Source organism: Orbicella faveolata, unplaced genomic scaffold (assembly GCF_042242905.1).
Source record: "Orbicella faveolata isolate gen_17 unplaced genomic scaffold, um_ofav_v1 contig_48, whole genome shotgun sequence".
Taxonomy (NCBI): domain Eukaryota; kingdom Metazoa; phylum Cnidaria; class Anthozoa; order Scleractinia; family Merulinidae; genus Orbicella; species Orbicella faveolata.
Window position 1 is genome coordinate 11,890,870 of NW_028301578.1, and position 15,337 is coordinate 11,906,206.

Sequence of the window (15,337 nt, forward strand, 5' to 3'; positions counted from 1 at the left end):
GTATGTGCGTAAAACGAAATTGAATACTCAATAACAAAAAGAACGATAATCTCCCAAGATTTTGAAAATGCCTTGATATCTGAAATATCTCATGTTATTCAAATGATATATATTTAAAAATTTGTCAATGACTTATATGAATTTGCCCCGAGGACAATGGTTTGATATTTGACAAATCAGCTGAAATAATCACCCTTACACATTGGCGAGTTCGAACATTAAGTAAATGGTTCAGTTTTGAGCAACCTCTTGATATGCGAGACAAAATAGAGCTCAACTATTGAAGCTAATATAAAGCTGATTTTCAAGGTGATAACACCACAGAAGGCACATTCTACGCAAGCTCCATAATCGCCATTACCGTATACATGTGTTTACTGGCGGACGAAGTTTTTACTCAGAGGAAACGAAACCTAACCGATTCTGAGATAAACTATCGAAGCAATTTGTCGTCAATATGAACAACACGACTTTACAAGAAGAAGAAGTCTGCTTCAAAGTGGACATTTTCCCGCTGTTTGCGTTCGGCTTCGTTGTCAACATACTCGCTCTTATTGCGGTGCTGAAGGCGAAGCCAAGAGATTCAACTCCAAACGGAGCCAAGCAAATTCATATCTTAATCTGTTGCCTCGCAGGTTCGGACACCACATCCTTGGGATTGCAATGTTTGATGCCATTAGCTTCGTTTATAAACTGTGGTTGGTGGGGCGGCAAAATTACTTGCAGCCTTTTCGGTTTCGTCAACGCCATTTTAATTTTGTGGTCCGCGTGGATTGTGGCTTTATTGAGTTTTCAGAGATTCCTCGTCACTGTGTTTCCTTTCCAACACCAAAGTACCTTTACAACGAAAAAAATCAAGTCGGCCTTAATTTATTTATTTTTCATAGTCGGTTTGTTCGTATCTCCGCCTTTTTTCGGTGTTGGGGAGTTTGTCTACTACGAAACTGGCCAGTTTTGCAGCCTAAGTTTAACACCAACTGGGCTACCAGACACAATATTTCTTGGCATTCTCGTCACCCAGGGTTTGGCTTGCGTGGTCTTAGTCCTGGGTTTTAATATTCACGTAGTTATTTCGCTAAAGACCAGGAGGTCTAAATTTCACAGGCAGACGGTACGAGCGATGGATGATTCAAGCTCGACCTTTGTTTCCTTGACGAAAAAGGTCGCTCTGGTATTCTGTTTGTGCAACACACCTCTATTGGTAAGTAAGGAAAAACTGTTGTGATAGGCGATATGAAATCGTCTTTTAAATGATAATTACTAAGGTAAGAAAACACACCTTGAGGTAAAAAATGAAACTAAATGAACAGCTGAGAATTTTCATAGAGACTTAGGCAGCAGGAAATGTTTACCGAGACAATATGAGAGGAAAAAACCCTTTTCTTTCATATTTATTTGTTTATTTATTTATTAATTTATTTATTTGGAATGCATAGCCTCTGACAAGAAAATGAAATAAATAGATGAATAAGTTCAGAGGTTTAACCGAAGAAAAATTGCCTCAGTGTGCCTGTTCTTGGTTACGGCCCTGGGTCAAGGTTGATCAACATGGAAGAACGATTCGAATTCAATTTACGTTAAAAATGCGCGCTTATTTTATTTATTTATTTATTTATTTATTTTTTTCGTTTGATTTTAGACAATTTAATTCTCATTATTATTCGCAAATAATGCTTAATTCCCAGCTGCACGAGCAGGACAGAGCTACCCTAATCTATTATTTCCGATTTTGTATTTCATATCGTGTATCTTTTCTGGCTTTTTTTACAGACGCTAGTTACAGAAGTTGTTATTGGACATTCTGAAGTGACAATGACGTGCTAAAAAAAAAAGTGAAAAATACAATGATCGAGGCAAACCAATTTTATTTTTTTTTTAGATTTGCACAGATAGATATGGAAGATGAGGCGGCAAACTAAATTTGTGTTGTAGATTTGCCGTTGATAGACGCGGCAATTTAGATAGCCGAATGTGAAAAAATCAATTGACGTAGATTTCAGGAAGTCTTCTTTTTGTGGGGTAATTTACTAAAACGAGGCTATGAATAAAGATTAGAAAACGCCTCAATGTAAGAACAATTTTCTGTCCAGAAGGAGTTAGAGGGTTTTAATTTTTCAGGCTGGTTCGTGGTGTTGCGTTGCATAAAACTGTCATATTAAATGCAGTTGTTAATATTGGTTCTGTCCAGAAGGTGTTAAAAGGCTAAAATGTTTTTAGGGCTGGTTAGTGGTGTTGCATTGCATAAAACTGTAACATTAAATGCAGTTTTTAATGTTGGTATGGGTTATATCCGTCGAACTTCAGACTTCCCTCAAGCGAGCTAAAATATTGAGGCTAAAGGTGGCCAAATTTTAAGATTGATTTAAAACAATTTACCCAAAGCTAAGAAGGTGTTGACTGAAAATTTGAATACAACATCGCATAATCTTTAAATTTTATATGAACTTATTTAACCATTGAAAAGTATGGCAAAATATTCCTCTTTTATTATCCAACTGCAGCGGATACCGTCCAAATAACAGTACAAATATACAGCGATATTGTACAGTTATTTGTACAGTAGAAAACCTGTTTGCCGTACAGGTCGGCGCGCGCACGCAAAACTGTCAGACTCTCCCTCTTTTCATTGATAAATTTATTGACTACAGCAGTTGGATAATAAATCTCTTATTAGATGTTTTGGTGTGTAGTATCGCTTTATATTTTAACTCGTTGTTGGTATTTTAACTCGCTCTACGGGCTCGTCAAAATACGGCACAACTCGTATACAGCGATACCACACACCAAAACATCTAATAAGATATATTTATTTAACTTAAATACTCTGTAATCTATTCCAAGAATGCACACAGTAATATTTTCAGCCTAATGTCGGCAGAAAAGTAGGAGTGTCCAGACTGAGCATGAAACATGTAAATTCTTATTAAAAAAAAGTGTATTAGGTAAACGAATCATTTGCAAGACATTCTGCCAGTGTCCTCGTGTAAAACTTTTGCCATGTGTCCTTTATTCCCTATAGATTCGCATGGCAGTCGACTTAGGAAAGCAGACAGCACTAGAAGAACTTGGCTTAGAACACACCATAACAATGGCCTTGATGTTTGCAAACACTTTAGCGAATCCTTTTATCTACGTGGCTTGTAGAAAGCGCTACAGACATAGCCTTCAAAAACTTCTTTGTTTTCAGCGCTGTAATGGGTCCGGAGTTGTTCCCAGTAATTCAGTCTTCATTGAGGTTGCAGAACTGAAAGCTGCTCATAGACAGAAGATTTCCACAGGAGACACTGTCTTGTGAATAATTCTCAGTTTGAATAAACCATGTTTGAAATCTCTGAAACTGGTTATTTTTTACGCCGGTTCATCCGATTGGGAGGCGAAGTGGCCTCATGGTTAGTGCGCTCGTCTCCGGATCGAGCGATCTGGGTTCGAGTCCTGGCCGGGGACATTGCGTTGTGTTCTTGGGCAAGACACTTTACTCCCACAACGCCTCTCTCCACCCAGGTGTATAAATGGTTACCGGCGAACTTAACGCTGGGGGTAACCCTGCGATGGACTAGCATCACATACAGGGGGGAGAAGAAATATTCCCTGTCGTTTCTGACGCTTCATGCTACAGAAACCCGGATAAGTCGGATAAGCTCCGGCCTGATGGGCTACTTGGCTCGTATGCAGACTTACCTACCTACCTCACCTCATTTAACTGTTAGATTAAAGGAGTTACGATAAGGTTTTCGCCAGCCTAAACAATTCAAGTTGGTCGTTTCTAATCCGTGTTAAACTTCTCCATCCTTGTTCCTTTAATACCTAATAACTGCACTCTCTCTACCAACATCAATCAGCCGCTTACATCGTATATGGATATGAAAAATACATCACGCGATTCCCGGATGTAGTTTCGTACGAATTTTACGAGTGGTGTTTCTTTTAGTAAAACACTCGTGTCTATGTAAGTAATAGTAATTTGACCGAGTGAAGTACAATTCAGGGAATAATCGCGCGAGTAATTTCAAAAATCAGACGAACGCGAAGCGCGAAACCTATTTGAAATTACGAGGACGATTAGTCCCCGAATTGTACGACTCGAGGTCTGAATTGTACGACTCGAGGTCCAAATGTAGTACTAATTAATCGTATCCGCAACATTTCAGGAGAAAAAGCCTTCGAGACTTTTTTTGAGCCAAAAAGTCAGTAGTGTTCCATAAGTTTTAAAAACTGTAGAAAACATTTAGAAGGAAGCCATTAGAGGGCGCGTAATTGACGTGCGAATGGCGTAAGCATCCAATTACAAAAAGTTGTAACTGGATACCTGTAATTGGACACCCACGTGACAACGCGCCGATCACGTTACAAATGGGCGCGGAGAACCAATCACGATCGAGAATTTTGCTATAGATACGATTATGCCGCAAAATTAGTCTCCACCCGGTAACACACGTCAACGATTAATTCGAAAGATACCAAGTATAGTAGGGTTGCCAGCAAATGTCCTATTATACTCAAAATTATGGCAGCATAATGTACGATGTGTCAGCCCCAAGCACGTTTTCGATCGTACTAATGAATGGAAGAAGCATGGCAACAAAAATGCTTGAATGGAATGAATTCCGGTTAATTGAAAAGCATCCATTGACCCCATGGGAGGCGAAGGAACCCAGTTGAAAGTTTGTGGTGCCTTCATGCATGGTCAAACCGATCATTAGGAGCGGATTGCTATTCAATTAACAGGAGTTCTTGACTTTTGAAAGTGACTGTTAATGAAAGGTAGAGAATGTTGAAATTTATTTGGCCTGGATTGCGTTTGCAACCAAATTAACACTTACTGTTTGAAAGTGAACACAGCCACGTTCTTATTGTAATTAAGGCTGAGAGGCTTAGAGCACTAACACAAAGGAAATTGTTTATTCGTACCTCCATCTTAATTTGATTTCTTTTGTTTTAGTCCCAAAATCCTCGGCGCAAGTTAGAATTTTTTCAAATACGGAAATTGACCCATGTACCATGGTCTCTTGCATTCACCTAATTTCGCAAAGATAAACAAAACATATTGTATGCGTAGCATTTATGATTTTTTTTAAAATTATTAGTGAACCTATGAGTGTAAAGCTTCTCATAGACACTGCATTCCGAAGGCATAGATAATCCAAAGATAGCGGTAATCCAGTGAACCTGTTTGTGAAAAATTTGTGCTCTTGGCACCTAAGCAAAAAGGGGAGCCATTTTGTTTTGCACGGACATGAATAGGTAAGGATATCCGAAGTCTGAGGAGCCAATCGGAACACGTAAATAACAACATTCACTAGTCTGGTAGACAATATCCACCCCAAAATACACACTAAAACTCATTAATAAGTCATCAAGTTTAAACAAAGGAAATCATGACCGCGACGGTGTTTGGATATCTCATCTAAATTACCAAAGGGTTAACGATTCTATTTCATCTTTTTTTCCTTAGTTTTAGTTTTGATTGAGAAGTAACATCAAACACTCAAGATCTTGTTTAACCACATTTCCAAACACCTCCAAAATACTCTGTTGTGCGTCGTATTTTCAACTCTCTTCTAAGGGTTTGGAAGTGTGGTCAAACACTGGCATTCGTGTTTCATATATTACATTCAAAGATTTCCACAACACCACGATATACCTGAACTATGTGATGTAAATTTCAATGGCGCATTTCTAACTGATATGTAACTACATTCTAATAGGCCGCCGCACACTAGCCGACAAAAAATCTTCACTTGCGGGCTTGTGTGCGGTGAATTTAGACAAGTCTGCGACAAGATCGGGGCTTGCCGGACGATATCTGACAGTGCTAGATCTCAAAACGTCTTTTCGGGCCTTGTCGGCTAGTGTGCGGTGGACCAAGTTGTCGGGGCTCGCGCGCCCCTCAACCAATTAGGAAATGTCATGAGAGTCACGTCAGTGGAATAAGCGCCATCTTGATTTTGGGCGACTCGGCCCCAAGTCTCAACGCGGTTAGTCGCCACAAAAATCGGCTAGTGTGCGGCAAGCTGATGGCCTGACAAATTTTAACCCGATTTGTCCCCGACAAAAAATCTGCAGTTCTACGACAAAAAATCGGCTACTGATAGCTGAGAAATTCGAAGAGATCGTCGAATATTTAACTAGGAACTTGCAATTCCAGCTCTTCCATTCAGATCCTCAATTGAAATTTGCAGCACTCTTATCAGCTTAATGCTTCATGAAAAAAATCCTTATCTTGACGAAAAAATGAATTGGGAAGGTTTCATTCCGCTGATTTGGACATAGCTAATAGAGGGGAATGGTTATGAAACTCGACAAAGTTCTTTGTTGTATGTTTTTGTTCGCTTTTTCGGCCTTGGCCGTGCACAAAACACAATAGCTGTTTACTCTGTACCGAGGAACTAACCATTAGAAACGTACTAAAAATTTAAAAACGATCTCTGGCTAAAATGTTTATAGATATACGAGCTTCCGACTGTTAGGTCTACAGTCTTCGACGGGTAAAGATGAATGACGAAACATGAATATAAATGAGTAAAAATAAAAAGAATGGACTATGTAAATTAATTATGAATGTGTGTAAAAAGAATGTTGTATTGCCCAGGGAGTGGGCAAGAATTGTTGACAGCATTTGGAGTCACCATAGTATGCCACGATTCTAATGCTTTCCTTAATTGGAAACTGCCTTTGTCAATTAAGGAGCTGTTGTTAAAGTCAATAGAATGTTCATGGGACCACGCATGGTTCGCAATTTTGGAGCATTTAGCCGCTATTTTGACATTTCTTATGCGGTCTTTTCTTCGGGTGTTAAACGCTCTGCCAGTTTCACCGATATAACACCATGAACAGTCGGCGCAAGGAATTTTGTAAACAACGTTGGTTTGTGAATCCGGAGCAGGACGACATTTCGGGGCCGGGAACTGTTGTTGTAGAGTGGTCATCGGCTTATTTATGACAGAAATATCATGTTTTTTTAGGACGCGGGTCAAGGGCTCAGTTATACCTTTGATGTATGGAAGAGATTATTGACTTTAACAACGCCTCCGTAATTGACAAAGGCAGTTTCCGAATTAGGAAAACATTAGAATCGTGGCATACTATGGTGACTCCAAATGCTGTCAACAATTCTTGCCCACTCCCTGGGCAATACAACATTCTTTTTACACACATTCATAATTAATTTACATAGTCCATTCTTTTTATTTTTACTCATTTATACTCATATTTCGTTATTCATCTTTACCCGTGGAAGATTGTAGATCTAACAGTGGAAAGCTCGTATATCTATAAACATTTTTAGCCAGAGATCGTTTTTAAATTTTTATTATGCTCAACCCTGGCTACGGTCCTTCAATATTTCTACATCAGAAACTTGTTGGTTACGTAATTCATGCATAGTGTACGAGCGCAAAACAAAAGCTTATGCACGGTCATGGACCTTCCAAAATAAATCTTGGCATCTTTGTTTGCTCCTTTGATATTTGCGGGGCTTCATTACCAGTTCCCTTTATTAACTATGATTTGGACCAGCTTGAAACAAGCTAATTGCCTTGCGTATGAACGTATGAGGAAGGCAAGGCTAAGAGAAAAGATAGCACCATGTTGATTTACAGTTTTATGGGTGTGGTAAAAAAAGTGTCAAGAAAATTTTGCCGAAGGGATTAATTAAAATCTTAGTTAACTAGTCAATATTGTTCTATATGCTGGCTAAATTGTCATGTTAACCGCTTTGTGTCGCGGCTCCGAAGTATGGCCTCTTGATCTCTTTTATACCCATTGTGTTTAAATTCAATCGAGCCGAGAGTTGCAAACGGTACTTACAAAACTAAGAAAACCCTTTAGGAACTATCCTCAGCGGACCAAGAAACTTTGATAAAAGCCGAGGGATTGCTATTTAGCTCCACAGTTTTGGAAAAACACAGGCGAGAAGAGAAATCTTTACTTATTGAGAAGTCAGAGTTGATTTGATTTTCCAGGTAGGTTCAAAACGTTCTTAGTAAATTTATAACCATGGCAGAAACAAATATCAGAATAACTATGGTGTTTTTTTTATAGTAAGAGAGTTAAAAAAAAATGTTTGGCATATGTGCGTGGTGATAATTCAAATTATTGCTACCTCCTCGTCCAAGAAAACAACCAAACCAATTAATCGTGTTTGGTTCGCTGCTTATTAAGAGAAGAAGTCGGGCAACACGCTGTTTGAAGCCAAATCGCGCCCGTAAAGGCCTTCCGAGTGCTAAAAAAAGAGTTAAATTTAATTCTTGACTGACAGGTCGCACGGCAGAAATACGACGTTTGGAAGAGGCCTAAGCTTCTAGAAGTAAAATGAACGGATAATTATGGAGCGAAAAATTATTTCAGTTTAATACTGGGCGACCAACGCGCGCATTCAGTGTTTGTTTGATACAGCATTGATGCCTTTAAAGCAAACAACCTCGAGAGTTAGCTACACGTAGAAATAACACGATTGCGAAACGTTTAGTCGCGGTTAATTATGTAGCATCTATTTATGCATCTGACCTGGATTTTTGACCATTTTTAAACATCTGGGCTGCTTTATTGTTAGGCTATTGTTCTAAACAGGTGATTATGCAAACAGGTGATTATGCGAACCACTCCTATTTTAAAACAAAACTTTTGATATGAGTAAAACTTTTCTCAATCTTTCAAAATTGTATATATTGGAAAGAATTCTTGGGCTGTTTAGTGTTAGTCAGTGATTCTTGACCAATGGACCACTGTACGTTCGTTGTCGTTTCAGATGACTGGCTTTGTTCTACTATTGCCGGCATTTCTCTTTTGGCTCCAGGCCCCAACGGGATGTCACGGTCGCCGTGCAAGTTCAAGTTCCCCGGATATTAGCTATGCTATCCTGATTGACGCTGGATCGACGGGCAGTCGGATGTACATCTACAAATTCAACTTGAACGGAAATGGAAAAGTTGACAGCGTTGACGATGATGAAGAACTGACCAACTCGCTTGGAAAAGTCAAACCGGGGCTTTCGTCGATGCTTAACAAACCGGACGACATCGAGGCGTACTTTCAGAAATTATTTGACGAAGCTGACAAGATTATCCCAAAAGAAAAACAGAGCTCTACTCCTTTTGTCGTGCTAGCGACCGCTGGTATGCGCCTATTGCCCGAGCCAGATCAAGATGCCATCATGAATAAGGTAAAAGAAATACTGAACAGCGATGACTCGCCATTCCTTTTCAAAGATGACAATGTCCAAGTTATTTCAGGGAAAGAAGAAGCTATCTTCGCCTGGATCACCGTAAATTTCATTCAAGGCGTGTTGACTTCGCCAAAGAGACGGGGCTTTTCTTGGGGCGTCTTAGACATGGGCGGGGCCTCGACCCAAAACACAATGAGTCTTTTCAAGAAGCCTAGACACAGTACGACCGTAAAACTGGGAAAGAAAATCTACAGATTGTTCGCCAGAAGCTATTTGGATATGGGGCTGGCAAGGATTCACGATCGCTATCTGGAGTTTCTGGATCAGTGGAAAAACAAATCGTTAGCCAACGTGGGTGGTCTGGAATATGCCAAGAGTCCTTGTCATCATGAAGGCTTCATGGGATCGATCGGATCCGAAAGCATGAATGTTATTGGACAGCCTAACTCGGAGGTAGGCTAGATACTTCTATCACAGTCACTTATAAGAGTCTGGGTGGGTTTAGGTGATTGTGGAAAATTTGTTGAAGGCTTAACCGTTGGCGCGGCTCAGAAATGCTGCGTGTCTTTGACCAATAGCTAAGATCTAAGACCTACAGCGATAGCTGAGAAATGGGCAGAAATTTTAACTCGTGCATCCATATGCAGACCCTTTCTAAGTGGAAATAAGAGTATTTTAGATCTCGCTGCTCATGTTCACCTCAGCAGTCAAAACTAAGTCAGAAATTTAATCAGTTTCCCTCGTGTTAAGCCTCTCTATTGGTACGCCAAAAACTCGTTTTCGTCGCATTTTTTGGCAAATCTTCGCGGGAGCGGTGACCTTATTGCCCGAAAAAAATTACGCAGTGACAGAAGGCATGTGTTGTACAAACGCACTCAAATCGCAGCCTATGATTAACATTGTGCATTGTAGTTTTTTTACTTTATATCTTGATATTGGTCAATAATCTTATTGCGCGAATTTTTAAATCTGCGTTTCAATCTTGAGATCTTCGTTTCTTCCGCGGTAATCATCGCGTATAAATACCCATAGAGGGGCTCAATGCGGTTGAATCATCTGATTAGGAGGAGATAAACGGGACTTCAAACTATACCTGAAAGAAGGTACCTTTTTTTCATATTTAAAAGTTCTGAAAGTTTTCAATTCCAATCATATTTGTATATGAAGTTTGGGAAAATTTTCTCGGCGATTTTTGCAACCTTCCTTTTTTTGAAACAAATTTTGTTCCCCGTGGTTCGAAAAATCGGGATCCACCGTAAAAGATAATGTACTTTATAGATTGTATTATTTTTGTGTTGTTTTTGATTTTTTTGTGTCACCAATCAACTGTATGTTCAAGAAAAATTAGCACTTTCTACCAGGAGCCATAATCGGGGACGGAGACCGTAAGCGCGAGCCATTTCTAGTATTGGGGTTGTCCCCATGATATGGGACAATAATTCTATTTTTAGAACAAATTGCGCCATCGCCTGCTGCACACGCGCGTACATGCTGCGAGGATTTTTGCGGATGTCCCGCGAGGGAAATGGCGTCCGAAATTCCGAAAGTTTTCATGTTTTTGGCCCACAACTCAACGCGTTTACGTCTGTTAAAATTTTTCTTTACTATTTTCGTCGTAAGCTGCTCCAGTTTGAGTGAAGTAAGACAGTGTCGAATTTAGGTATGTTCCGCTTCAAGCTTATATATATCGCTGACCAAGTTGTGTTCCGACGGATGCTTCTTTTACATGAGCTGTACATTACTCCACTTTAAATTTCACATATGTTGAAGATTAACAGCTTTTCCATGACACAGCAAAAAACTAGCTGGATATATTTAGATATAGCAGAGCTTTAGGACTTCATAGTTTCCTAGCTCCTCTTGCCACACGCTTGCGAGCAATTTTCCAGTCTATCGCGACTGAAAAGTAAAACAAAATAATTGCTAGTTTGGTCAGTTTGAGTTTCGCCTGAATTGTAAGCAACGCTTGATGTTTCATCAAGGCCCAATAACTTTACGTCCGTAGATACTGCTCAGTTTTATTCGTGTAAAAATCCACCAAATTCTCTGTTGTCGATGAATGAGAGCGCCCGCCGATGTTTGTTTTGTACAGTCAGTAAACATGACAAATTGTACTTGCGCCGCACTTTCGTGTGAAAACGTACATCGAACTCAAACAATAATTCTATGGTTTTTAAATATGTTTAAGATTGAAAAATGTTTGAGAACATATTAAAAGCTAAGCTGAAAATATGTGAATAAAGCAGAAGTAATCAGCAAAGTTACGTTGACGCTTTCTTTAATCAACTTCGAATAACGATTTCGATTTTGTTGATCGAGTTATCAAAACTCCTTGTTTATTTTCATTTTCGCAGTGTAAAACTTCACTATGTTTATGTTGAAGAAACCCACATGATGTTAGTAGCATTTTTTGCGTTCGTGAAATTTGTTGCAGCATCTCAGTACAAAAGATAACGAAAGAAATCTTTGTCAAGATTTGTTGACAATTGAAAACACCGACTCGGACTTGAAAGTGCACGAGCTGCACTATGCAAATGAGCTAATTGTACGCGTCAGACTTTCCTTTCAAAAACTTTTGCAAGCTCACCAAACAAGCAGAAACAATAAGAAACCATCAAAACAGGTTTTGATTATGATTAACCATTGTCTGAGAAACTCACAAATTAACTCGATACCAGAGTAGAGAGTTTTCTTGCTATATTCTTAAGTCAGAACAAACGCAAAAACATACGCGTAAGCTTACAACTAGCGCGACCAGATCTTATTATTCATTCCCAGCGCGAGATTGAAGTCTTGTTTTCGACCCTGAAAAACCCACCTTTTCCGTTAGCTCAGAGCATAAAACTACATATAGGCGCCCTGGTTCGTATTCCCTGCCTTATTCCCTGCCATCGCTGTGAAAAATACGCACGATAATCCCTCAAGGTCTCTCAACTCTCACCATTTGATCACGCAACGTGACAACATCCACGCGAGAGCCCCTGACATGTGCATGAATCCGCGCGGATATATGACGTCAGGATGGCGCAATTTGTTCTAAAAATAGAAAAATTGTCCCATATCATAGGTGCGCGCGGATCCCAAGACTTACGGTCTCCGTCCCCGATTATGGCTCCTGTTTTTACTCAAGGTCTCACTTATTATATTTACTTACTTGCTATAATTGATTGCTTATTTGCTTACATGTACCTTACTCACTATTTTTCTAGGTGTGCCGCAAACTTATCAATGATATGTTGTTCTGTGAGAATCGAGAGTCTGAAGATTGTCCATTCCATGATCAGCCGCAGTTAACCGGCAGATTCATCGCTTTCTCTGCTTTTCACACTGTGATCGATCGTATAGGCGCTGTGATATGCGAGGACAGGCCCGTCACGGTAGAGCAAATAGGCTGTGCTGCAAGAAAGTTCTGCTCCAAGCCGTACAACGTGGTGAAGCCGATTGATGAAGGATATGTGAAGTTCTCGTGTTTGTGGGGAAATTGTGTTCGAGCTCTTGAGTAAAGGTTATAAAATGCCTCAGAACAAGCAAATTTACGTTCAAAAGGAATTAAAAGGGTATTCATTAAGCTGGATCATGGGAGCCGTGTTGTACAAAACTGAGTTGCTGTAAATGTCGAGAAATACGCGAGGAAAATTCTTCATCTAAGCTGATATGGGGTGTATTCGTTTAGCTGTTTTAAACTTCTTCCGGTTAGAAAGCTTTTCTTTCTTTTTGTTGTCATGGTTTCCGTAAGTATTACTGCACTGCAATGAACTTTTCACTTTTCAGTTTTCATCAACAGTTAAGTGACTGAAGGTGTTTTGCTCAATAGAATGTGATCTTTCCTTTTCTAAGGGACGATATTATTCCTTAAGCTAGGGTAATATTTTGTTCAATAGTCGAGGTAACGTTATTAAAAGGGATGATCTCTTTTCAATAAACTCGATAACTCTAAAATATTGATCGATCTTTGCTTTCAAACCTACCACCATGCCGCTCTATGCCTCTTATCCACGGAAGAGTAGAACGAAATATCATCTGGTTGGTCTTAACTAAAACCGTTCTATGGAGCACCCATATACCTAAACTCAAACAGATGTTAACAAAGAGAATATGAGGCAAAAATAAAATTCCAGCTGAAAGTAGCATCCACATGCTTCGTTATAAAGGACTTCGACAAAATTCTTCCCGTAATTCAGTTTCAGTAAACTTCCTGACGGTCTGTGCTCTAATCGAACGATTTTAGTTGGAGGTCACCCATGGAAACCAGCGTTGAATAACTGAAAATTTTGATCCACAAATCTGTATAGTCGGTCAAATCAGGTGCCTGTAAAACCACCATTCCTCGTGCAAAGGTCCCAGGGTCTGGGACGAGAATCATTTATTTTCATTTTATTTTTTACTTTTTCTTTGAGGATCATTTATTATGATGACATGTTCTGGTTTTCACGAGGAGAAAAATGGAAAAAGATCGCAAAGTATAAGCACAATTAGAAAAGTGGTAGAGGTCTCGAGAAAAAGGTGGAAGGGCACAACATTAACTAGTATGCAAAATCTAGCCAGCCATTCCTTAAAGAGCAAGACTTTTTAATTCTGTTCGAAGAGTTTGAAAAGTGATGCATGAAAATAGTGCAGGACTTTTCTATGGTTGAGTTTACTTATTGCTTTCAGGTTGCCATTGAAGAGTCGAGCGCAGAAAGTAAGGTCAAGGTGGAAAGTAACATAATAATGTGCGCGCGAAAGGACGAAAGCTTATGAGTTTAATTTTTCTATGGACAGGACACTGGAACAAATCAGAATAATGCGAATAAGGTGGGGGTGTGCGGCCCGCTTCCCAAAACAAATTCCTTACCCCATTAATGACCTGACCAAAAATTTGATACCCAATTGAAAACGCCTGACCCTTAAATCAATACCCTGATTCAGACCTGCCTTACAATTAGTTCCCTAAATCAGACCGATATTAAACGCATTGTGAAAGGCCTTTTTGTTGATGGTGTTATTGATAATGATGAATCGAAAAAAGTAGATTCTAAAAAAAAAACATACCCAATTCAAGACTAGAGGGCAAAATGGCCAAAATCTATACCCGTTTTATGACCAAAACGACTGAAAAAACCATAGCCCATATAAAGGGGTACCCCTCCCCGCGGGGAAAAACTCCTGCTGATTAGAGCTAAAGGGTTTTCCGGGACTTGATTTCCAATTTAAAATCGATTAATACATAATCGATGCTATGCTGACAGGAAACGTATTTTTATTAAGCTCAAAAACTGAAACTTGCTCTGAAAATTTTGATAGCACAAATCAGCCTCCCGATATTTCGAACCAACCAAACGCCCGAAAGCTGTTTTACAATGTAAAGAGATTCGCCAAACTCTTCGAATGTCAAATTTTCAATTTTCTTTTTATAGATGAACGCCTTGCAGATTAGATTAAATTAACCGTTGAAACTCGTCTTCTGGCATCCAGTCAAAACCCCTTACAAGTTATATTTAGCTTTAAGTTTACCGGAATTAAAGGTAAAGATTTTGCTGAAATGCTCTTCCGTTCAGAGGCGGAGCTTGTCACTTGATTTCCTACAACACAAAAGAACAGGGCTGAGCGGAAGAAACTAACTTACGTTTTGAATTTTGATATCTGTTTCATACCACGCTTTTCCGCCACACCCCACAACAAAATGGATCGATCCTACGACAACTGATGGCAGCTGACACTGGGTCGGCCAGAGCCTTTGGTAAACTCGGCTTTCGTATCTGTATGGTCTGAAATGAAACCTAAAGTAACATACTCAAAGATGTTCAAAAGGAAATTAAGGGTGTGAAAAAGCGGTGGAAATTCATGTCGGTTATGTCCTCTCGTTTTGTCTCAACCTGGATGCCCTTTTGATTGCATTTTCAAAAGATCACTCAGATAACAGGGGAAAAAAAATCAGGGTTTCGAATGATTCATTTCATTGGGATGCCGCGGAAATTAGGTGTGGAAAAAGTTCAATGTGAAGTATAAAGATCAAATGAAATGTTTTAATCCCCAGTATAGTACATTTTCTTAAATTAGACCTGAACGTTTCATCAATCTTTATTGAATCGGTCACCCATTTCTTTAGTGCAGTCATCAAAATGTCTGTTGATCAACCTCCAGACAATTTTTGAATTTGTGTATGCTCCCAAAAATTATTTCCTCCTGAATCGC

The 15,337-nt window shown here is 39.4% G+C and overlaps 1 protein-coding gene and 1 pseudogene across 2 annotated transcripts; both read left to right on the top strand.

Moving 5' to 3' along the window:
* Positions 1–3,337, top strand: LOC110042739 (C5a anaphylatoxin chemotactic receptor 1-like). Its single transcript, XM_020748111.2, has 2 exons — positions 1–1,201; positions 3,020–3,337. The coding sequence occupies exons 1-2, from the start codon at positions 458–460 to the stop codon at positions 3,293–3,295; spliced, it is 1,020 nt and encodes a 339-aa protein (XP_020603770.1). The 5' UTR covers positions 1–457; the 3' UTR covers positions 3,296–3,337.
* Positions 3,338–6,952: 3,615 nt separating this feature from the next.
* LOC110042798 (ectonucleoside triphosphate diphosphohydrolase 2-like) lies at positions 6,953–14,128 on the top strand (annotated as a pseudogene). Its single transcript, XR_016204497.1, has 3 exons — positions 6,953–7,961; positions 8,747–9,616; positions 12,373–14,128. The product of XR_016204497.1 is annotated as an ectonucleoside triphosphate diphosphohydrolase 2-like (transcript).
* The last annotated feature ends 1,209 nt before the right edge of the window (positions 14,129–15,337 follow it).

Bases quoted from the DNA above. Each gene is read 5' to 3' on its own strand.
- LOC110042739 (XM_020748111.2), top strand. From the start codon at position 458: ATGAACAACACGACTTTACAAGAAGAAGAAGTCTGCTTCAAAGTGGAC. The intron at 1,202-3,019 runs GTAAGTAAGGAA...TATTCCCTATAG, and splicing joins TGTGCAACACACCTCTATTG to ATTCGCATGGCAGTCGACTT.